The sequence below is a fragment of the Saccopteryx bilineata genome, chromosome 5 (assembly GCF_036850765.1).
Source record: "Saccopteryx bilineata isolate mSacBil1 chromosome 5, mSacBil1_pri_phased_curated, whole genome shotgun sequence".
Taxonomy (NCBI): Eukaryota; Metazoa; Chordata; class Mammalia; order Chiroptera; family Emballonuridae; genus Saccopteryx; species Saccopteryx bilineata.
The window spans coordinates 200,883,161-200,908,482 of NC_089494.1; the positions used below are offsets into that span (position 1 = coordinate 200,883,161).

Sequence of the window (25,322 nt, forward strand, 5' to 3'; positions counted from 1 at the left end):
ACAGAGAGGAAAGCGCGGCGGAGGGGTGGAGAAGCAAATGGGCGCTTCTCCTGTGTGCCCTGGCCGGGAATCAAACCCGGGTCCTCCGCACGCTAGGCCGACGCTCTACCGCTGAGCCAACCGGCCAGGGCTACCCCTCTCTTTTTATCCCTTGATGATTTTAAGAGTTTTCTCCATTTCCAGAGTGTGAGCATTCACAGAAAGACAGAGAGGAAGCCATTCACATTCTAGAACAAGTCTAAACCTGTTCGAGTGGCTATTAATCTTAGGTATTGCCAAAATTTTAACTGTGTGTGACAGCTCAGAAAATGACCTAGAAGCTCATATTCAGAAATCATTCATTTAAACTAGAGATAGGAAGCCTAAAAGAAGTTCGGATCTGATAAGCAAGAATGTCTTTAGTAAGGTTTTTGGCATTTTAGCCACAGTCCTGCACTGGCACCAATCTAAGTGGTAAGCATCTAATGAAGGACCCAAGAGCAGGCTATACATTTACTGTGTGGTTTGCGTTTGTTTTTGAATCTTTTTTAATTAAAAATTTAAATTTATTCTATTAACATGGATTCAAATGTCCCACTCAATAAAACACCCTCAACACCAACAACGTGTTCCCCATTAAACCCCTTTTTCCTCCTTCCCCCCTTCCCTCTGGGATTTGCTGTCCTGTTACCTGTATCTATGTGTTATATATATATAACTTGGCTAATCCCTTCACCTTCTCTGACCCCATCCTCTCATCCCCCTTCTTTCTGACAGCTCTCCCTCTGATCCCTATGACCCTGCCTCTGCCTCTATTCCATTCCTCAGTTCACTTTATTAGATTCCACATATAAGTGAGATCATATGATATTTTTCTTTCTCTGCTTGGCTCACTTCACTTAGCATAACAATCTCCAGGTCCATCCATACCATTGCAAAAGGTGAGGTTTCCTTCTTTTTCATGGCTTTGTATGTAGTATTCCATTGTGTATATGTATCACAACTTTTTTATCCACTGATGGCCACTTGGGCTGTTTCTACATCTTGGCTATTGTAAAAAATACTGCAATAAACATGGGGGTGCATATTTTCTTTTGAATTAGTGTTTTTGTATTCTTTGGATATATTTCTAAAAGTGGGATAGCTGGGTCAAAAGGCAGTTCCATTTTTAATTTTTTAAGGAAACGCCATACAGTTCTCCACAGTTTGTGCACCAGTCTGCATTCCCACCAGCAGTGCAGGAGGGTTCCCTTTTCTCCACATCCTCACCAGCACTTATTGTGTGTTGTTTTGTTAGTGAGTGTCATTCTGACTGTGTGAGGTGGCATCTCATTGTGGTTTTAATTTGCATTTCTCTGATGATTAGTGATGTTGAACATTTTTTCATATGCCTATTGGCCAATCTGTATGTCCCCTTTGGAGAAGTATCTATTCAGTTCCTTTGCCTACTTTTTTTTTACGGGACAGAGAGAGAAAGCCAGAGAGAGGGATAGATAGGAACAGACAGACAGGAACGGAGAGAGATGAGAAGCATCAATCATTAGTTTTTTGTTGCGACACCTTACTTGTTCATTGATTGCTTTCTCATATGTGCCTTGACTGCAGGCCTTCAGCAGACTGAGTAACACCTTGCTCGAGCCAGTGACCTTGGGTCCAAGCTGGCGAGCTTTTTGCTCAAGCCAGAAGAGCCCGCGCTCAAGCTGGTGACCTCGGGGTCTTGAACCTGGGTCCTCCACATCCCAGTCTGACCCTCTATTCATTGCACCACCACCTGGTCAGGCCCTTTGCCTATTTTTTAATTAAATTGTTTACCTTCCTGGTGCTGAGTTTTAGAAGTTCTTTATAAACTTTGGTTATTAACCCCTTATCAGACGTATCAGCTAATATGCTCTCCCATTGTGTGGATTGTCTTTTAATTTTGTTAATGGTGTCTTTTGCTGTGCAAAAGCTTTTTAGTTTGATATAGTCCCATTTGTTTATTTTGTCCTTTATTTTACTTGCCTGCAGAGATATATCAGCAAAAATATTGCTATGAGAAATATTGAAGTATTTACTACTGCCTATGTTTTCTTCCAAGATTTTTATGGTTTTATGACTTACATTTAAGTCTTTTATTCATTTTGAATTTGTTTTTGTGAATGATGTAAGTTGGTGGTCTAGTTTAAATTTTTTGCATATGCCTGTTTAATTTTCCCAACACCATTTATTAAACAGAATGTCTTTAGTATGTCCTCTTTGCCTTCTTTGTCAAATATCAATTAACCATAAAGGTGTGGATTTATTTCTGGGTTCTCTGTTCTGTTCCATTGATCTGTATGCCTGTTTTTATGCCAATATTAAGCTGTTTTGATAACAATGGCCTAGTAATATAACTTGGTATCAGGAAGTGTGATACCTCCTACTTTGTTCTTTATTTTCAACATTGCTGAGAGTTCTTTTCTGGGTCCATGTAAATTTTTGGAATATTTGTTCTAGATCTGTGAAGTGTGCCATTGGTATCTTAATAGGAATTGCATTGAATAGGAATTGCTTTGGGTAGTATAGACATTTTAATGATGTTAATTCTTTCTATTCGTGAACATGGTATATGCTTCCACTTGTTTGTATCTTCCTCAATTTTTTTTTCAATGTCTTATAATTTTCCAAGTACAAGTCTTTTACCTCCTTGGTTAAATTTATTCCTAGGGGCCCTGGCCAGTTGGCTCAGCGGTAGAGTGTTGGCCTGGCATGTAGAAGTCCTGGGTTTGATTCCCTGTCAGGGCACGCAGGAGAAGCGCCCATCTGCTTCTCCACCCTTCCCCCTCTTCTTCCTCTCTATCTCTCTCTTCCCATCCCATAGCCAAGGCTCCATTGGAGCAAAGTTGGCCCAGGCACTGAGGACTGCTCCATGGCCTCTGCCTCAGGCACTAGAATGACTCTGGATGCAATGAAGCAACGCCCCAGATGGGCTGAGCCTCGCCCCTTGGTGGGCATGCCGGGTGGATCCCAGTTGGGCACATGCAGGAAGGGGTCTGACTGCCTCCCCACTTCTAACTTCAAAAAATACAAAATATTCCTGGGTACTTAATTTTGTTGTTTTTGTAGTTGCAATAGTGCAGAGATTGTTTCCTTAATTTCTCTTTCAGACAGTTTATTATTGGTGTATAAAAATGCCACTGAATTCTGAATATTAATTTTATATCCTGCCACCTTGCTGAATTTATTTATCAGGTCTAGTAGTTTTTTGATTGAGACTTTAGGGTTTTCTATGTACAGTATCCTGTCATCAGCAAATAATGATAGTTTTACTCCTTCTTTTCCAATTTGGATGCCTTTTTTTTCTTCTTCTTGTCTGATTGCTGTGGCTAGGACTTCCAGAACTATGTTGAATAAGAGTGATGAAAGGGGGCACCCCTGCCTTGTTCCTAATCTTAAGGGGATTGCTTCTAATTTTTTTAATCTTGGCACTTTTCTCTCTTATATTCTTTGCTTTATTAAAGTCACTGCAGTGTTTTTATTTTCCTGAGAAGCTAAGAACTCTTAATTTTTAACCAAAGTATCATTTATTTAATCGTTTCACAAATACTTAGGTATGCCAGCTCTAAGTGAGCCCCTGCTGGTTGCTGGAGAGCCTGGCAGTCTGATGCACTCAGCTGGCCAGCAGTTTATCCATGTCCTAGGTCAGTTACCCCAGAAGCTGGCTCTGAGATGGACATTGCATTGTGGAAAGTTTCCTAGGAAGAAGGATGAGAACAGGACTGGGCAAGAGAAGCAGCTGGGCTCTGATCAGTCTCAGTGCAGACTTCCCCAAACCCTACGGTGGACACTGATGACTGTTCAGAGTCATCAAGAGTCAGGGCAATAGGAGTAGATATAGGCAGTGGACAACTACCTTTATTAGTGAGTCCCTGGATATGGTCATTAAGGGAGGGCATGACCTCTAGCAGAGACAGCACTACCTGTAACTGAGGGACTAAGTGCTCCAACAGAGAGGCCTGGGTGGCACATCATAGTGCCCACGGCAGTGCACTAGGACACTTCCAGCTGCTCCACAGGAGATCTTGACTCAACTGGCTTGTCCCAGAGTAAGACATCAGAAATTAAGCAAATAAAAAATTGGTTAGTTCAACAGCTCAATGACATATTAAAAGGACATTTCCATCTTTCTGCTCTGTCTACATAAGGGGTCAGCTTTGTTTCTCAGTTTTCTCCCTGTCAGTTACAAGATGGCTGTAGCAGGTCTGGGTATCACTGTGAAAAAGGAGCAGCCATCTCTGGTGTTGAGGAAAATATTCCTTCATCTCTCTTTATTATGGTGGAATATGTAAACGTAATATTTATCATTTTAACCATTCATAAGTATACAATTTTGTGGCATTAAGAATATTCAAAATGTTGTATATCCACTAGCTGTCATTACCACTAATCTATAAACAAAACTTTTTCATCATTCCCAACAAAAACTTTGTATCCATTAAACAATAACTACCCTTTCCCCTTTCCCTTCCTTCTAGCTCCTGGTAACTTCTATTCTACTTTCTGTTCTGTGAAGTTGCCAATTATAGGTACCTCATATAAGTGGGATCATAATAGCATCTGTCCATCTGTGTCTGGTGTATTTCACTAAGCATGTTTTCCAGGCCTGTCTATTTTGTAGCGTATATCAAAATTTCATTCCTTTCTGTGGTTGAATAATATTCCATTAGATGTATCTACAACATTTTGCTTATCTATTATTCATCTGTTGCTGGTCACTTGGGCTGTTTTTACCTTTGGCTGTCATGAATAATGTTTCCATAAACACTGGCATACAAATATCTGTTCAAGCTCCTGATTTCCATTCTTTTGAATACACATCTAGAGGTGGATTTGCTGGGTTATACAGTGATATGGTGTTGAACCTTTTGAGAAACTGCCAAACTGTTTTCTGCAGCAGCTGCACCATTTGACATGCCCACCAGCGATACACGAGGGTCCCAATCTCTCTATGTCTTCACCAACATTTATTTCCCTTTAAAAAAGTTATAGCTATCTTTTTCCTCATATTGTTTTGGCCACTACTGGACAATTCCTAAATTAATTATTGGTAAAGTGAATGAGATCGCCGTGATTGTCTCAATCAGTTAGGACTCATGCCGTGTGTAGTGTCCATTTCCCTGAAGGACATGGCTACAAGGAGGGCAGATGGATGTCCGAACACAACCAGTGTGTTCCAGCAAGAAAGGAAAAGGTAGGGGTGGGTTATGGGGAGGCTTCCATCAGTGTTTTGCAATGGAGAAGCTTTAAAAATATCAGTGCCCAGCGTAACCAGGTGGTGGCACAGTGGGTAGAGCGCCCACCTGGGATGCTGAGGACCCAAGTTCAAACCCTGAGGTCACCGCTTGAGTGCAGGCTCACTACCTTGAGCACGGAGTCGCCAGCTTGAGCGTGGGATCATAGACATGACCCTATGGTCACTGTCTTAAGCCCAAAGGTTGCTGTCTTAAGCCCAAGGTTGCTGGCTTGAGCAAGGGGGTCACTGGCTTGGTTGAAGCCCCCCAGGTCAAGGCACATATGAGAAAGCAATCAATGAACAACTAAAGTGCTGCTACCTTCTCATCTCTCTCCCTTCCTGTCCATCTCTGTCTCACTTTAAAAAAAAAATCAGTGCCCAGACCAGAAATTCTGATTTAGTTGGAGTCAGTTGGTCTGCAGTGAGTTCCCATCATCAGTCATTTTAAAATGTTTGCCCAGTTGATTCTATTGTGCAGCTCTGGCCAGTTGACTCAGCAGTATAGGATAGGATAGGCCCAGTGTGTCTCAGGTTTGATTCCCAGTCAGGGCACACAGGAGAAGTGACCATCTGCTTCTCCACCCCTTCCCCTCTCCCTTCTCTCTATCTCTCTTTTCCTCCCAAAGCCATGGCTCAGTTGTAGCAAGTTGGCCCCATGTGCTGAGGATGGCTCCATGGCCTCTCCTCAGGTGCTAAAATAGCTCAGTTGCTGAACAATGGAACAATGGACCCAGATGGGCAGAGCATCAATCCATAGGGGGCTTGGTGGGTGAATCCTGGTCAGGGAGCATGTGGAAATCTGTCTCTCTGCCTCCCTGCTTCTCACTTAAGAAAAAGAAAGAAGAAAATAATGTGCACTTGAGATCACTGATCTAGCCAGTTAGATAGCCCCAAGTATGAATACTGAGAGTTGAGAAATACAGCAAGCTATAGGAAGCATGTGCTGGGCACCTTGCCACCTTGCCTTGTCCAAGGAGACCAGGAAAATCTTCCAAGGGTAGGTGATGTTTACTGATATCTGGAAAAGGCAAGTCACCAAAACTGGGGGAAAGTATCATAGACACAGGGGATCCTGATTCAGGATCTCTGTACTCGGGGTTTCCTTTGCTTGGAATCCTTTGCCCCATTTAGCTATATGACTAACTTCTCACTTCCTTGAAGTCTTTACTCAAAAGCTATCCTAAGGCCTTCCCTAGACATCTGACCCTTACTTCATATTCTCCTTGTCTGAAATTTTTTTTTTTTAGTATTTACCCCTAGGCATGCTGCATATATTGTTCATTTTATTAGCTGTCTTCCCTACCAGAAAATATGTATTAAAACAACTTCCCTACCAGAATACCCCTTCTCCCTAAGGGTGGGGATTTTTGTCTGTTTTGTTTATTTTATATCTCCAGTGCTAGGACAGTACCTGGCACATAGTAGGAACTTGATAAATTTATTAATACTGCATTTTACAGAGGAGACCTCTGAGGCTCAGTGAAATTAAATAAATGACTCAGCATCACACAGCTAGGAGGTGACAGATTTGGGTCTTTAAATATGTATTCTCTGATGCTTTACAACATAAAAACCCATTTAGCAAAAAGACAGTGCACTGTCAGTGGCCCCTCTCCAGCCTCCCTTCCTGCTACCAGTTGGAGAAAAGAAATCTCTTAAATTAGGAAAGATTAGGGGCTGGATGGAGGCTTTGCGGCGTTGCTCTGTGGACCCTTCGGTAGGGAGTTCAGATTTGAGTGGTTTTTGGTTTTTTTTTTGTATTTTTCTGAAGCTGGAAACGAGGAGGCAGTCAGACAGACTCCCGCATGTGCCCGACCGGGATCCACCCGGCACGCCCACCAGGGGGCGATGCTCTGCCCATCTGGGGTGTTGCTCTGTTGCAACCAGAGCCATTCTAGCGCCTGAGGCAGAGGCCATAGAGCCATCCTCAGTGCCCGGGCCAACTTTGCTCCAGTGGAACCTTGGCTGCGGGAGGTGAAGAGGGAGACAGAGAGGAAGGAGAGGGGGAGGGGTGGAGAAGCAGATGGGTGCTTCTCCTATGTACCCTGGCCGGGAATCGAACCCGAGACTCCTGCATGCCAGGCCAATGCTCTACCACTGAGCCAACTGGCCAGGGCCAGATTTGAGTGGTTTTAAGCAGGAAAGGTGGGAAGCCATCTTGGCACTTGTTTCCAGGTAAGAAGGCCAGTGACAGTAATTAAATGTAGACCAGTTGCTGGAGAACGGCGGGCAGGAGGAAGGAAGGGGTGCCCAGCTACACAGGAAGGTACGCTGAGTGTGCCTGAAATAGTTCAGGAGAATTTTTACAGTTATCAGCATCAAGAGCGGACTCACTGGCAGTCCCACCCAGACTTGCCTAAAAAGTCCTTCCTCTTTCACCCATTACAGTGAACACACAAAGAGGAATCCTAGCAGAATACAGGAAGAGCAATCAGAGAACAACCCTAAAATTAGAGCTGCTAACGCTTTGTTAGAATGAGAGCAGTATTTTTGAAGAGTATCTCCTTTTGAGGAACAGGAAATTTGGCTGGACAGTGGTTGTGCCAGGAGGTGAAACCCAGGACTTTTCCTCCTCCCACTTGGGAAGCCACATTGCTGGGCTGTCCCTCCACAGGGACCCGGCCCCCTGGGGGACTGGAGTTTCTGGAAGCAGAGCCCAGGAGGGCAGGTGGCTAAACCTTCAGATGGGGAGGCAGGGCCAGAGCATGAGTGCGAGCTGAGTCCTACGGCGGGTCAGACCGGGGAGGGAGACTCCACAGGGCCAGGCAGAGCGAGGGCCTGGCGCCTCTCTAAGCCCCTGACATAATTAGCCCGGTGCCCAGCATGGAGCAGGTCCTCAATATGTTTTCTGTTTCCGTCTTTTCAGAAACAAAATGAGGGACTGAGACAATGGCTCAGAGCAGGACCAGGATAGGCTCTTTTCAAAGGTTCTGGGTTGTAGTCCAGAGAGTGGAGGAAGGGACAGAGCCACTTCAGTTGCAGAATGCCTTCTGTTGGCAATGTGCAGCTGCTTGCTTTCCTCCTCAGAGGAGCAAACAGGGGCGGTGGCAGCAGCAGCAGCAGGAGCAGCAGCCTTGGGCTCTAGGCGTGTCTCCCACTTTCCCTTCAGAGCACCCTGCCCTTTCAGGGCTCACCACCCGTTCCCAGAGCCCTTGGTGAGTGCCTGCATGCTTCACCCAGAGCCCCTCTTTCGCTGAATCCCTCACCCTCCAGCAGCTGTCCTTTCTGGGACTTGCCCTTGCCCATGTGGAATGCTGGGAATGGATCTTGCCCACTTGGAGTGCATTGCCCGAGGGTTCATCCCTTTCAGAGGCACCTTGAGAGCAATGGCTGCATGATGCAGGATACCTTTCAGTTTGGAACAACACAAAAGGGTCATGCAGCCCCAGAGCTCCGCACTGGATCTGCTGAAACCCGTTAGGGGTGAGTGTCTCCCTCAGTGCAGTCCTGCCTCCCACCCTTCCTCTCAGGTACCTCTTGAGAGCACTCCCCAAAGCCTTCTGCTTGTGACTCTGGGGAGCCCACTCTAAGACCACCCATCCCTTCTTTGTCTCTTTTCTTTGCCTCTCCAGCCATAGCCACTCATCTGACCTCCCAGAAACTTCTTTCCACTAACATGCAGCCATCTTGAAGCCCAGTGACTGGAAAGCGGGTGCCGATGGGTTAATAATGTTGCCCAGTAAATACAGTTATCTTTTTGAGAACCGATATTTATGTGCAGCTAGCTGTGTACAAAGCAGGCTTGCATACGTGATTTCATTTGTATAGCAGAATAGCCTGATGTTCTCCAATGTGATTCTGCCTGGATTTAAATCTTGGTTTTACTACTGATTAATCTTGTGACAGTGGGCCAGCTGCATAACGTTTCTATTGCTCAATTTTCCATCTGTGTAATGGCAGAGTAATGATCCATTCCTCCCAGACTTTTTGTTAGAATCAAATGAGTCAGTGCACATAAAGGCCTGAGAGTGGCCGTTGCACACAGTAAGCACATAGTATATGTTAGTTATTAGTATTTGACCCTCACAAGAACCCCATGAGATGTTATGATTACTGTCTGGGTTGGACACCTCTTGCGCACTGCCCCATACTCTCAGCCCCTCTTTTCACTCCAGTCCTTGCTGCAGCACCATGCCCGGCTGTACTGCTTTCTCCTCCTCCTCCTCCTCCCCTCCCCCCTTTGCCCCTTCCTTCTCCTCTCTCACCTCCCCCTTCTCCCTTTCCTCCTCCTTCTCCCCTTCTACCCCATTCTTCCCCTCCTCCCCCTTCTCCCCCCGCCTTCCTTTTCTTCTTCATTTTCATCTTTTCCTTTTTGGAAAGTCTTAAAATTTTATTTTAAAAAGGTGGAATGGGCCCTGGCCAGTTGGCTCAGTGGTGGAGCGTCGGCCTGGCGTGTGGGAGTTCCGGGTTCAATTCCCTGCCAGGGCACACAGGAGGGGCGCCCATTTGCTTCTCCACCCCCCCCCCCTTCCTCTCTGTCTCTCTCTTCCCCTCCTGCAGCCAAGGCTCCATTGGAGCAAAAGATGGCCTGGGCACTGAGGATGGCTCTGTGGCCTCTGCCTCAGGTGCTAGAGTGGCTCTGGACGCAACAGAGCGACACCCTGATGGGCAGAGCATCGCCCCCTGGTGGGCGTGCCGGGTGGATCCCGGTCGGGCGCATGCGGGAGTCTGTCTGACTGCCTCCCCGTTTCCAGCTTCGGAAAAATTAAAAAAAAAAAAAAAGGTGGAATGGAAAAAATTATATAAAGAAGAATCTGCATATTTTGTTCTTATTTATTCTCCACATGCATTTACTGTAATAAATTTTAGCCAATAACTACATTTTTAATGAATAAGCTCTGAGGAGAAAAAAAACCCTCAAACTGGAAAGATTACAAAAGGAGAGCCTTCTCTTCCTGGATCTTTTCTTTCTCTTGGGTCTGGGGAGAGAACTCCTAACTTATTAACAACTCTGATAAAGGTTAGCCGTGAATGTAAAATCCAGTAGGTGTGAGACTCCTCCCCCTCAGAAGAGAGTGTCCCTCGGGGGACCCTGAGGGTCGGCGCCCTGCCGAGGCTGCAGTGTGCCTGCATGCAAGTCCGGTAGCTGTAGCCGGAGAAGAGATCTTCCAGGATCTCAGCCGAGTTTCCTACCGCACATCCCATAACCAGCATCTGCTCCCGAATGGAGAAGATGGCCATGCCTCTGCTGAAGACACTTGGAAAGGGAGTGCTAGAGGAGAAAGAAAAAAAAGAGCCTGCTTGGGGAATGTGTGGACTGGTGGATTGGAGCAGTTCTCCTGTGTGCTCCTGCAGTCTTGCCACTGCTGGCTGCTTCCGGGTACTGCTTATTTCTTCCTTCCTTCCCTGGCTTCTTGATCACCTCTGCCTGAGATGCCCGTGGGACACACTCAGCCACTGGGAGCACACTCAAGCAAATGTGGAAATGTGAGGTAGCTACTATCCCCCTGTGTGACATCCCTACAGTCCCTTCTTTTATGTCTTGAGAGAATACAATCTGCCCCACTAAGATCCAACTTCAGTTGCCCCAGCAGTGGGCACCCCTGGCTGAGCTTCTCCTCCTTCCCCATCTCATTCTTCCCTGTTGCCCACTCCTGCAGTAATAAGCTCAGCTCCCAAGATATAATGCCCACACATGAGCTCTTGCCTCACGCGCTATGTTTGGGGACCATCTGATTGCACAAGAGGAGGATGAAAGAACAAAGAGACCAGTGCAACATCCAGAATCATATCTGGACCCAAGTCAAAACCTCTCGCCTGCTGAATCTCATGCGCTCACACTGTGCCACCTCCCAGTTAATACATTTGCATCTTTTTTTTCTATTTTTTAAAGATTTTATTTATTCATTTTAGAGAGAGGAGACAGAGACAGAGACAGAGAGAGAAGGGAGGGAGGAGCAGAAAGCATCAACTCCCATATGTGCCTTAACCAGTGAAGCCCAGAGTTTCGAACCAGCAACCTCAGTGTTCCAGGTCGATGCTTTTATCCACTGCGCCACCACAGGTCAGGCTACATTTGCATCTTAACACAGGCCTGGAACCTTGATTAGCCAATGGGAGGCCAGCGAGGAAATCTCTTTGGATTTGGACACTTGCCTGTCACAGCATAGAGCTGGTGTAGGGCCAGCTCTATGCAGACGTATAGTGGTTCCACTTGACTGAAGCCTGGCCCAGGGATTGTGTCAAATCTATCTCCGTATCACCACACTCAGGGCCTGACATAGAGAAGGCACTCAGTAAATGTTGGATACACAAACTAGTGACGATTTCTTTTTAATGTTACTTTTTATGCAACTGTGCTTGTTCCTATACTTAGTGTTTATTTTTTTATGCTAGTTTGGAATGTAATCTTTAATTGTCAGAGAACATTTTAGGGAGAAGGTTGTTTTTTGTTTTTTGGGTTTGTTTTTTCCCAAGGTAAGTTAGCACAGAATCATGTGCCTGCAAATCATGTGCCAGAAATACTGAATATTTCTTGAAATTACTCAAGAAACCTGATGACCAGGTTGATGGACTGATGAAAGAACTAGCTAAGAGCTGTGGAACTGGTGACTTATAGGACAAATGTAGTTCTAAGACCCATGGGCTCTGTCAGCACCATGTTGGTCAATAAAATGATCAGTTGAAATTCCTCTGAAGTATGCAACAGGCCTTACTGCTTCCTCTAGCATTCTACCTGAGCTAATTCTCAAATGTGTGTTACCTGCCTAGACCTTGTGGGTATGCGGGTCACCCTGCACAGAGTGACACACAACAGGATAGTTCTTGTACAGAAAAAGTGGAAGTTCCTGACCAGCACAATTTCTGCTTTTCTTATAACTTGCTCAGCCCATCTCCACTGCCGTTAACACATGCCCAATGACAGCATACCATCCTGCCTTCCAGGTACTATAAGATCTCCGTGGTGCTCATGTGCTTTGTGGTCCCCACACTGGTGCCCTGGTGCGTCTGGGGAGAGAGTCTGTGGAATTCCTACTTCTTGGCCTCTATCCTGCGCTATACCATCTCACTTAACGTCACGTGGCTGGTCAACAGTGCTGCCCACATGTTTGGAAACCGGCCCTATGACAAGCACATCGGCCCTCGGCAGAACCCATTGGTCACTCTGGGTGCCATTGGTGAGTAAGGGTGTGGGGACCAATGGGGAGAATGGCAGCTTGATTTTCTTGGCTTCTCATGGTTTTATGGAATCTGTGAAGAGAGGCAGTGGCGTCTGATGGAATGAACTTAAGCCTTTGGTGTTAGAATTCTGGCTCATGGACAAATCACTTAATCTCTGATTTATAGTCTTCTTATCTGTGAAATGGAAATAGCAATGCCTTTTTTTTTTTTTGACAGAGACAGAGAGAGAGTCAGAGAGAGGGACAGATAGGGACAGACAGACAGGAAGGGAGAGTAATGAGAAGCTTCAATTCTTTGTTGAGGCTCCTTGAGTCTCCTTAGTTGTTCATTGATTGCTTTCTCATATGTGCCTTGACCGGGGAGCTACAGCAGAGTGAGTGACCCCCCTGCTCAAGCCAGTGACATTGGGCTCAAGCCAGCGACCTTGGGCTTCAAGCCAGCAACTTTTGGTCTCAAGCCATCGACCATGGGGTCATGTCTGTGATCCCACGCTCAAGCTAGCAACCCTACACTGAAGCAGGTGAACCCATGCTCAAACAGGTGAGCCCGCACTCAAGTCGGTGACCTCGGGGTTTCGAACCTGGGTTCTCTGTGTCCCATTTCGATGCTCTATCCACTGTGCCACCACCTGATCAGGCAGCAATGCCTTCTTTAAAGGGATGTTGTAAGGATTAAGTAAGAATATATAAGTTGTTTGGTACAGTACCTCACACATAGTAGGTGATCAGTAATTAGTAGCTCTTTATTTTTGCCATGGAAATTTACCTACAGGAGAGAAGCAGCTGACTTTTTCCTTCACCTGCCCAGACCACTCTAGCCTCCACTGTCCCGGCATTTGGCTGACTGTAATTAAACGGGCCTTCAAACAAGGAGATGGGAAGAAATGAGACGATGGCATCTCATGGTACCACAAATTGGTTAAGAGCGAGGCCTCTGGAATCCAGCAATTTGGTAGCACCCTGGTTCCTTCAGTTACTATCTGGGCAAGTTAATGGGCTCTTCCACACCGCATGTCCTCACCTGTAAAGTGGGGATAATAGTAACATTTCGCTTCTCCTAGGGTTGTTGGAGAGTTAGATAAATTAATACATAGCACTTGCAGCAGTGCTTAGCACAAAATGACTTCGATGATGTTGTTTTATTACTAACCATACGGTCTTAGGAAGCTGCTTGTCCCTTCTGTGCATTTATATCCTCATTTTAAAATGGGGATAATCATAGCTCAGGGGTGTGAGGATTACAGGAGTTCATACTCATTAAAGCACTTAGCAGGGGGCTGGCACCCAGGAAGTGAGGAAGTGATTAATAAATATTACCTATTGCTTTGTAGAAGCAGTCAGGCTTCCTAGTAAGCTGAGCCTTGAGCACAGAGCTCAAAGCCAGGAAGAGCAGTTCTTGTTCCTAAATAGAAGCGATCTCTGCATCGCTCAGCAGTGAGTGTCTACCCCACTCTGTTAGGGTTTTCCATCTAAGACCCCGGAGATCCTCTGTTGGCAAGAGCAATAAGAGGTGGAAGAAATACCAAATTTAGCCCTGCGATAATGGGATAAGCAGAGAGAAAGTGCCTTGGGAAGAGGAAACTCCTGACCGTCATACTTCTTTCTTCTCCTGTCACCCTTCATCTTCTAGAAAGACTCTAATGAGGGAGCCACATTTAGCATTGACCCTGACAGCAAACATGAGTGGGAACAAGGGAGACTGTCACCAATTTTTTTTTTTTTTTTTTTTTTAGTGAGAGAGACTAACAGATAGGAAGGGAGAGAGATGAGAAGCATCAACTCGTAGTTGCAGCACCTTAGCTGTCCATTGATTGCTTTCTCATATGTGCCTTGACCACAGGGGGCTCCAGCCAAGCCAGTGACCCCTTGCTCAAGCCAGCAACCTTGGGCTCAAGCCAGTGACCTTGGGTTCAAGCTAGCAACCTTGGGCTTCAAGCCAACAACCTTTGGACTCAGGCCAGTAACCATGGGATCATGTTGATGATCCCATGCTCAAGCCAGATGAACCTGTGCTCAAGCAGCAACCTCAGGGTTTCAAACCTGGGACCTCAGTATCCCAGGTTGATGCTCTATCCACTGCACCACCACCAGTCAGGCTAACTGTTACCATTTTATATAGAGAAGGTAGTTCAGAAAACACAGGGAATGTGGCCATGTCACATGCCCTGAAGAGCTGGGTATTGGTTGTAAGTCTGTCTAGTTCAACACTGGACTCCCAGTCAGTTTTCTTTACAAAGGTACTTGGAAGGTTCTTGTTACACCCAACTGAATGGATTAGTAACTGTTTTTGAAAATAAGGGGAAACCTCTCTATACTGTACCCTAGTCCATTAAGAAAAACTATAAGTAACAATGGTGGAGGGACAGAGTAGAGAAGACCTACATTAAGAAATCTACAGCCAGCTCTGGCCGGTTGGCTCAGTGGTAGAGCGTCGGCCTGGCGTGCAGGAGTCCCAGGTTCGATTCCCAGCCAGGGCACACAGGAGAAGCGCCCATCTGCTTCTCCACCCCTCCCCCTCTCCTTCCTCTCTGTCTCTCTCTTCCCCTCCCGCAGCTGAGGCTCCATTGGAGCAAAGTTGGCCCGGGCGCAGAGGATGGCTCCATGGTCTCTGCCTCAGGCGCTAGAATGGCTCTGGTCGCAACAGAGCAGCACCCCAGATGGGCAGAGCATCTCCCCCTGGTGGGCATGCTGGGTGGATCCCAGTCGGGCGCATGTGGGGGTCTGTGTGACTGCCTCCCCGTTTCCAGCTTCAGAAAAATACAAAAAATAATAATAATAAAAAAAAGAAAAGAAATCTGCAGCCTGACCAGGTGGTGGAGCAGTGGATAGAGTGTCAGACTGGGACGTGGAGGACCCAGGTTGAAACCTTGAGGTCGCTGGCTTGAGTGCAGGCTTATACAGCTTGAGCATGGGCTCACCAGCTTGAGCACGGGGTCACTGGCTTGAGTGTGGGATTGTAGACATGACCCTATGATTGCTGGCTTGAGCTCAAAGGTTGCTGGCTTGAAGTCCAGGGTTGCTGGCTTGAGCCCAAGGTCACTGGCTTAAGCAAGGGGTCACTCGCTCTGCTACAGCCCCCCAGTCAAGGCACATATGAGAAAGCAGTCAATGAACAACTAAGGAGACTAAGGAGCTGCAATGAGGAATTGATGCTTCTCATCACTCTCCCTTCCTGTCTTTCTGTCCCTATCTGTCCCTCTCTCTGTCACCAAAAAAAAGAAAAGAAATTTGCAGACCATAGATCAATCCATCTGACATACTCATTGTAGATCAGAACCCTTCAAATGTGACCAATAGAATTATAATGATGACCTCCAGCCAAGTAAGTAGTAGTTCTTCAAATGGTTAAAAACAGTTACTATATAATCCAGCAACTCTATCCTAGATTTATACCTAAGAACAATGAAAATGTATGTGCACACAAAAACTTGTATATGAATGCTCATAACATTATTCATAATAGCTAAATAATGGAAATAATTCAAATGTCCATCAACTGATGAATGGATAAATGCAATTTTATAAATACAGTGGCAGAGTAAGTGGTATATCCATATAAAAATAAATAAAATACTGGTACCTGCCACACCTTGAAAACATTATGCTAAGTGAAAGAAACCAGTCACATAGGATTACATATTGTATGATTTTATTTATATGAATGTTTAGAGTAGGCAAATCTATAGAGAGTGTATTAGAGTCCTCCAAAGAAACAGAAACTGTGTGTGTGTATTTCAGTATGTGTACTGTTACATAGATCATATATATGTTCCTTATAATAAATTTCCATATATATAGAAACTGTAGGATGTGTATTTAAACATAGATATAGTCTATTGTTTCTAGATATAGATAGAGAGATAGAAAGATAGAAAGGTTGACTGATTTATTATGAGGAATTACCGGTAGTTCACACTATTATAGAGACTGAGAAGTCCCACAATCTGCCATTTGTAAGCTGGAGACCCAGGAAAGCCAATGTTATAATTAAGTCCAAAGACCTGAGAACCAAGGAAGCCGATGATGTAAGTTCCAGCCTGAGGGCAAGAGAAGAGCTAGATGTCCCAGTTTAGTCAGTGAGGTAAGAAAAGAGAGGCAAATTCCTCCCTCCTACATCATTTGTTTGATTCAGGCAAAAACCTACCCACAGTGGGGAAAGTGACCTACTTTACTTAGTCCACTGATTCAAATGTTAATCTCACCCAGGAACATTCTCATAGATACACCTAGAATAATGTTTAATGGGCACCCCTTGGCCTGACAGGTTGACACATGGAATTAACCATCACAGAGACAGAAAATAGGGCTGGGAGGGCTGGAGGATGGTTGGGAGGGGTGACAGCTAGGGGGTTCAGGGTTTCCTATAATTCATTGTGGTGGTAGACACACAAGTCTGAATATTCCCAAAACCATTAAATCATATAGTTTAAATGGGTGGATTGTGTGGTGGGTTCTATCTCCTTAAAGCTATTTAAAAATCAAATGAAAGAAGCTCTGAGGCACCCCCACCCCTTCTGAAAACACTTTAACCACAAGGAGGAAAAGCTATTCACAGGGGAATGGGATAATACCTAGACAGAATTTGGATATTTAAAGATCCAACTCTTTAATTTACTTACCTATTCAAACAACTCTCGTTTATCTCTTCCGAGCTCTGAAGGTCTTGCTCCACTGCTCCAGTCCACAGGAGCTGTTTTCCTTTTATGAACATACATCAAAATGACGATCTGCTACCAGCCATTCAGCCGTTAGCCTCAGAAGTACTGCTCTGATGTCATGGTAGCATGCCTCCAATTCATAGAGGAAAAATATCTTGTGACTTTATGCTGATAACTTTATTGTTATTTTCCATTTCCATTTAGTTTGGGTTTTTTTAAGCTAACTAAGTAAAGCTTCCTAAGGGCAGGAACCAAGTCTTTTGCTCTCTAAAGAACCTGACACAGTGTCTTGCATGTGGTAGACCCTCAATAAATGAGTGATTGAGAAATCTGCACAGAGAGGTGGTGAGTAGTTTATTTCAATGCTCATTTTGTCTTCCAGGTGAAGGCTTCCACAATTACCACCACACCTTTCCCTTTGACTACTCTGCGAGTGAATTTGGCTTAAAATTCAACCCAACCACCTGGTTCATTGACATCATGTGCTCGCTGGGCCTGGCCACTGACCGCAAACGGGCAACCAAGCCAATGATCGAGGCCCGGAAAGCCAGGACTGGGGATGGCAGTGCCTGATCCCAGAGCTACCGTCCCACATGTCCGTGGTCGACACCTAGGTTCATGCCTTCTGTTACTGTAGTTCTCTTGCTCATTGGATTGTGGGAGGGGCAAAGGGTGGGAGGGAATGGAGTCAGTGCTTTGGGAATTTTTGTTTATCTCAAAGTCAAGATACAGCTGTCAAGGAAAAAAAATTTTAAGTCACTGTAACAATTTACATTAGAGCATAGACATGTGATTTAATAGCTGTAGCTACAACATGTCATACATACATTGTCATGTGCTTGTACCTAATGTTAACCCTGACAGGATGAAGGAATTTAATATCCTTTCAGTGTGATCCAGGAGAGCATTTTCTTTTCTACCAGTTAACCGAGAATTATTTTGAAACACACTATCCGACGGAGCCGAGAGGCAGGATAGCAGACAAAAGAGGGAGTCTAAGTAGTAATATTTCTGTTTTATAATTTTTGTGTGTTTTTGTTGTTTCTTAAGTTAGAAATTGAACGTTTTAAAAAAATGAGAATACAGGTGATGGCTCTCTTATTTTTTTGCCCTGTTTAGAGCTTGTTAATGCTTCGCTGCCTTTGCTTCAAACGAGGTTTGTTCGCTGCCCGGCTAGTTTTGTGTCCCGAGCTGTACGCGCAGGCAACCCTATAAATCAGTGCCTGTTCAGGTGTTGGATTTTGTTCTCTTTGCTATTGTCATTTTAAAGGTGTATAAGTCAGCCATGCCAGACATCAAATGAAGCGCAAATTCAGCTCCCATTTCAATGTTTAGATAACTAATTTATATTCTGATTGATTCCGGCCACTGATGCATGTACTGTAGCTGCTCCTGCTAAATAAGCATATTAATTTTCCACACCAGGCCATCAGATCTTAATCACCAACAGTTCTCTAGAATTCAGTGTCTACTAATGGTTCACCTGCATGCAACCTTCATTGATTTTGCAGCGAAATATGAAGTGATCATTATGTAGCTTCTGGATTAAAACCTTTTTGTGTGTTACGTTGCCTTGTAAAACGCATGTTGAATTAATGGGTCAGTGTGCCCTTCGTGTTAGATGTTAGAGCAGAAGAAAGGCTTATAGAGTTGGCTTTGGAGCCCTTCAAAGATAGATCTTTTTAGGAAAGATGTAGGATTTAAAATTAAGTTTTTAAATTTTTGAAAAAGAAATGATGCCAGTAGGAAATTGTCATAATGAAGTTCTTCATCCAGCAGGTGTTTAACAGTGTTACTTTGCCATTAATAATGTATAAACTATAAGTGATTTACAATAAACGATTATAAATTTGCTGGTGGTCTTGACCAGATACTTAAATACCATTTAGAGAGTGTTCTCTCGAGGGTGCCCGATGCTTTGTGATAACCACAGGACTCACGTTGGATTTGGGCTCTGGGCACACAGCAGCCCCTAAGACCAGGCCTCTCATACTCCATTGGCCATAGGCACAGCCACAGGGGAGGTCAGCAAGTTTCATTTGGAATCAGAACCGCCACTGGTGTCATTCCCCATGTCTCAGTCACCAGCCCTGTCACTTGTATGATCTCCAGCTGATAAATGGGACCCTGTACTCCTACATGTCACCCAAAAGAGCGTGAAGGACACGTTCCTCCCCTGAACCCCACCAGTGGTGACCGGAAGTGGCACCTCCCTGCAGTCCTGCCTCCCTAAGCTTTGTCCCCCGCTGCTTCAGCCTTGTCCATCTTTTATCCGGAAATGCCAGTGACCCTGCCATCAGATATAGACTCCTGAGCCTGCCTGCAGTTGAGTGGGATTCCAGCTGTTGGTGGGTGCCTTGACCAGGTCTCATTTTGTAAAGACCCTCTGGATACAACCAGGGCATTTTTCAGTGGCTTTATATTCCAGTCACATATGGCTAAGACCTTGTATGGAGTATTGGTAGAGTGTAGTTGTATTGCAACATGAGTTTGTATCAGCATGACCTCAAATGACCCTGACTGGGAATGTTTCTGTGAACCATTGGCCCCTAAAAGTACTAAACTTACTGATGTGCCCATTAATAGAAAAGATTACATTTGGAATGGCTGTTTAGAATGTTCTCATTAAAGGATATCTCCCAGTTAGTCCAAATAAATCCAGAACCTCCGTCCTCGGAACCGGGTGCCGCGGCTTTGTCTGGAGCAGTACCACGAATTAGATAGGATTGAGCTGATTTTGATGAAGAAGTGAATGAAGGTGAGATCACTTTAGAGTTTTCCATATTAACGTTACCTGTACGTCTCAGCAACGTCTAAGAGAAGAAAGTAGCCCTGGGAGGAATCCCAAAAGCCCATCACCCGAGGTGGCCCTAGAGAGGTTGGTACATTTTTTGAAAAGATCAATTTAAAGCATGGGAATGTCCTGACTTGACTTTCCTGTGTAAAGGCTTATTTCGGAAGCACCACCCCTCCACCTTGGGGATCAGAGCCACAGGAAGGCTGCTCCCGTGGTGCTTAGCCGACGTGTGTCTTGGCCACTACACGAGTGAGCCGGGGTGCAGAGCTAGCTCAAGTACGGGTTTGGCCAGCCGCGTGGCCTCGAGAAAATCAGTCTTTCTGGTTTTCTGACTTTTGATCAAAATTGCTGTGTTACCTAGGATGTGTTTTAAGGCTGAATCACAAGAAAGTGCTGTTTCCTAACCCACTGAGCCTTTCTGAACCTAGTGTCCCCATCCACAAAATAGAAACAGCAACAGGCTGTGTGTCAGATCAATCTGGACGCCTCAGGCACAGGCCCCCCGTGCGTCGTGGGCCTGGAGGAGGAGTTAGCTGAGCGTGAAGAACACGCCCCAGACACAAGACGAAACAGATGTACAGTAGTCAAATAACCACAGATGAGTGAGGAAGACCAGCTCCTAGTTCTCATTTTGCCACTAATTAGCTGGATGGTGAAGGGCAGCAGAATGTGCCCCCAATGTGCCACTTTGATATAGGACTGTTTTAAGTTAAAGGCACTGAGAAAAGCAGCATGTGCAAGGAGGGGACTCTGACTTCCCTTTCTCTTCCTAAAAGCAGGAGATGAAGCTCGCATGTAAAACATGTCCTCTCTGCAGGAGGAGGAAAGGCATTCTTATCACCAGAGAAGGGGCGAGGGACAGAGAAGTCAGTACAAACACACCTTGTTGAATGACCTTTATCTTCCTTGAGCCCCGCCATCTTTTTAAATTACTTTTTCACAATCACTACCGTTTGTTCATCCGGATAGATGAGTGTTTAGCCCCAGCTGCTTTTTGGGGTCTTCATTCTTTCTGTAAAGGCCCGTGTGTGTGTGTGTGTGTGTGTGTGTGTGTGTGTGTGTGTGTGTGTGTGATACTAAAATGCATATGGTTCTCTCCTGTTAATATCTTAGATCGGTTTAATGCTCAGGCCCCGCAGAGACAGTGGGAGGGCAGGGGAAAGCCAGGCCTCCCCGCAATGGCCCTGCCTTCTCAGAGCTTCGGCGTCCCCTTCTGTGGAGGAGCCTGAACAGAATGGGCTATCCTGTCCGGCTCTGTCCCCAGGAGTCCTTCCCCCTCTGTGTGAAGAAGTCCCCGCATGCAGGCAAAGCCTTCGCCTCGTGCTCCTCTGTCTAGTCCCTTGCAAGTCCTTCTGAACCTCCGGCCTCCTTCCCGTGCCGTCACACCGCCACCAGAGGACACATCTGGCCTGCAAGGGTTTTGCTGCTTGCATCTTGTTTCTCCGCACGCGGAGCTGGGGTCACAGATATTTGAAGGGGAGAGGTTGAAGCTAGCGGATGAGAAGGAGTGGTGGGGATTACCTCTGGGGCCCCTTATTCACTCCAGTCCTGTCCCCCGTCACAGAGGAGACAGAAAGCCAGGGATGTGCTCCGTGGTGACTCATGTGAAAGACAAGGAAGGAAAGAAATAACTTCACCTTTATGGTCCTTTTTATTGTCCTCATTTTTAGTTCAGCGAATTAGTCTAAATTTCCTCCTACTCCTTCCTCAGCGTCAAGGAAGTGCTCTGACTTGGGAACTTCTCTCCTGTCCGCTTTGGGGGCCAAAGCTCCTAGTTCCTGCCCCTACCTCAGGAATGTTCCTGATTTCTAAATTTACCACTAGAAGCAAGAGGAAGGAAAGTGCTGGCCGGACACACCTCTAAGGCAACGGGCCTATGTCCAAGCAGCTGCTGTGGCTCTGTGACAGCCTTCCTCTCCTCCTCCGCCTACCACCCTCCCATGATGCCTCCAGCTCTGATCAGAAGACCCGTCAACCTCATCCTGCCACAATCTCTCATGGAATCCAGAGGGAAAAGACCAGCACCCACCCTGGGGAGGGCTGTGAAGGCTTTGCCCTGAGGAAGTACCTCCCCTACAGTACTTACTGAGAAAATACCTCCCCTATAGCACTTACTGAGAAAATACCTTCCCTATAGTACTTACTGAGGAAGTACCTCCCCTACAGTACTTACTGAAAAAGTACCTCCCCTACAGTACTTACTGAGAAAGTACCTCCCCTACAGTACTTACTGAGAAAATACCTCCTCTATAGTACTTACTGAGAAAATACCTCCCCTATAGTACTTACTGAGAAAATACCTCCCCTACAGTACTTACTGAGAAAATACCACCCCTACAGTACTTACTGAGAAAATACTTCCCCTATAGTACTTAGGAAATACCTCCCCTATAGTACTTACTGAGAAAATACCTGCCCTATAGTACTTACTGAGAAAATACCTCCCCTATAGTACTTACTGAGGAAATACCTCCCCTATAGTACTTACTGAGGAAGTACTTCCCCTATAGTACTTACTGAGAAAATACCTCCCCTATAGTACTTACTGAGGAAATACCTCCCCTATAGTACTTACTGAGGAAGTACCTCCCGTATAGTACTTACTGAGAAAATACCTCCCCTACAGTACTTACTTAGAAAGTACCTCCCCTACAATACTTACTGAGAAAATACCTGTCCTAAAACACTGAGAAAGTACCTCCCCTACAGTACTTACTGAGAAAATACCTCCCCCATAGTACTTACTGAGGAAGTACCTCCCCTATAGTACTTACTGAGGAAGTACCTCCCCTACAGTACTTACTGGGGAAATACCTCCCCCATAGTACTTACTGAGGAAATACCTCCCCCATAGTACTTACTGAGAAAATACCTCCCCTACAGTACTTACTTAGAAAGTCCCTCCCCTACATACTAACTGAGAAAATACCTCCCCTATAGTACTTACTGAGGAAGTACATCCCCTATAGTACTTACTGAGGAAGTACCTCCCCTACAGTACTTACTGAGGAAATACCTCCCCTACAGTACTTACTTAGAAAGTCCCTCCCCTACATACTAACTGAGAAAATACCTCCCCTATAGTACTTACTGAGGAAGTACATCCCCTATAGTACTTACTGAGGAAGTACCTCCCCTATAGTACTTACTGAGGAAATACCTCCCCCATAGTACTTACTGAGAAAATACCTTCCCTACAGTACTTACTGAGAAAGTACCTCTCCTACAGTACTTACTGAAGAAGTAACTCCTCTAAAGTACTTACTGAGAAATTACCTCCCCTACAGTACTTACCGAGGAAGTACCTCCCCTACAGTACTTACCGAGGAAGTACCTCCCCTACAGTACTTACTGAGAAAGTACCTCCCCTACAGTACTTACTGAGAAAATACCTCCCCTATAGTACTTACTGAGGAAATACCTCCCCTATAGTACTTACTGAGAAAATGCCTCCCCTATAGTACTTACTGAGAAAATACCTCCCCTACAGTACTTACTGAGAAAATACCACCCCTACAGTACTTACTGAGAAAATACTTCCCCTATAGTACTTACTGAGGAAATACCTCCCCTATAGTACTTACTGAGAAAATACCTCCCCTATAGTACTTACTGAGAAAATACCTCCCCTACAGTACTTACTGAGAAAATACCTCCCCTATAGTACTTACTGAGGAAATACCTCCCCTATAGTACTTACTGAGGAAGTACTTCCCCTATAGTACTTACTGAGAAAATACCTCCCCTATAGTACTTACTGAGGAAATACCTCCCCTATAGTACTAACTGAGGAAGTACCTCCCGTATAGTACTTACTGAGAAAATACCTCCCCTACAGTACTTACTTAGAAAGTACCTCCCCTACAATACTTACTGAGAAAATACCTGTCCTAAAACACTGAGAAAGTACCTCCCCTACAGTACTTACTGAGAAAATACCTCCCCCATAGTACTTACTGAGGAAGTACCTCCCCTATAGTACTTACTGAGGAAGTACCTCCCCTACAGTACTTACTGGGGAAATACCTCCCCCATAGTACTTACTGAGGAAATACCTCCCCCATAGTACTTACTGAGAAAATACCTCCCCTACAGTACTTACTTAGAAAGTCCCTCCCCTACATACTAACTGAGAAAATACCTCCCCTATAGTACTTACTGAGGAAGTACATCCCCTATAGTACTTACTGAGGAAGTACCTCCCCTACAGTACTTACTGAGGAAATACCTCCCCCATAGTACTTACTGAGGAAATACCTCCCCCATAGTACTTACTGAGAAAATACCTTCCCTATAGTACTTACTGAGAAAGTACCTCTCCTACAGTACTTACTGAAGAAGTAACTCCTCTAAAGTACTTACTGAGAAATTACCTCCCCTACAGTACTTACTGAGGAAGTACCTCCCCTACAGTACTTACCGAGGAAGTACCTCCCCTACAGTACTTACTGAGAAAGTACCTCCCCTACAGTACTTACTGAGAAAATACCTCCCCTATAGTACTTACTGAGGAAATACCTCCCCTATAGTACTTACTGAGAAAATGCCTCCCCTATAGTACTTACTGAGAAAATACCTCCCCTACAGTACTTACTGAGAAAATACCACCCCTACAGTACTTACTGAGAAAATACTTCCCCTATAGTACTTACTGAGGAAATACCTCCCCTATAATACTTACTGAGAAAATACCTCCCCTATAGTACTTACTGAGAAAATACCTCCCCTACAGTACTTACTGAGAAAATACCTCCCCTATAGTACTTACTGAGGAAATACCTCCCCTATAGTACTTACTGAGGAAGTACTTCCCCTATAGTACTTACTGAGAAAATACCTCCCCTATAGTACTTACTGAGAAAATACCTCCCCTATAGTACTTACTGAGAAAATACCTCCCCTACAGTACTTACTGAGAAACTATCTCCCTTAATGTATTAACTGAGAAAGTACCTCCCCTACAGTACTTACTGAGGAAGTACCTCCTCTAAAGTAGTAATACTTACTGAGAAAGTGCCTCCTCAGAAACACTTACTGAGAAAGTATACTTCCTTAGAGTGCTCACTGAGAAAGTACACTTCCTTATTATGGTATTTGCTGTAAAAGTACCTTTTCCTATAGTACTTTCTGAGAAAGTACATTTCCATGAAGTGCTTGTAAGAAAGAACCCTTCCTGACCTAGGATTACTATGGGAAAAAGATGCCTTTGCCTTCGACCACCTGTCCAGATCCTTAACAACTGAGGATTTATTAAATCAATGTTCCCCCTCCCACCCTTTTTTAATCCCTTACAGGTTACCTTTTACGTCGTTGAGAGAAATCTCTGAATATTTTTCTGAAAGATGCACAAACCGCTGGACAGAGCCACTATCTTGGTGGACAAGTGGGTCCCACTAGAGTGTGGTGTGGTTCTTTTTATTATCAGATTTCACATAAGCTTGCACTCACAGTGTGTGGATCCCAAACACAGGAGCTGCATGTAGAGGCTGCCCCTTATCCTGGGCAGTATGACCACA

General features: G+C 45.1%; 1 protein-coding gene across 1 annotated transcript in view; it reads left to right on the plus strand.

Annotated features, from left to right (window-relative positions):
• SCD5 (stearoyl-CoA desaturase 5) overlaps positions 1-18,861 on the plus strand; it is a 189,291-nt gene extending 170,430 nt beyond the window's left edge. The window contains exons 4-5 of the mRNA XM_066232542.1: positions 12,116-12,348; positions 17,392-18,861. Coding sequence (XP_066088639.1) covers positions 12,116-12,348; positions 17,392-17,582 — 424 coding nt within the window. The 3' untranslated portion in view covers positions 17,583-18,861. The remainder of the gene's footprint in view (positions 1-12,115; positions 12,349-17,391) is intronic.
• The last annotated feature ends 6,461 nt before the right edge of the window (positions 18,862-25,322 follow it).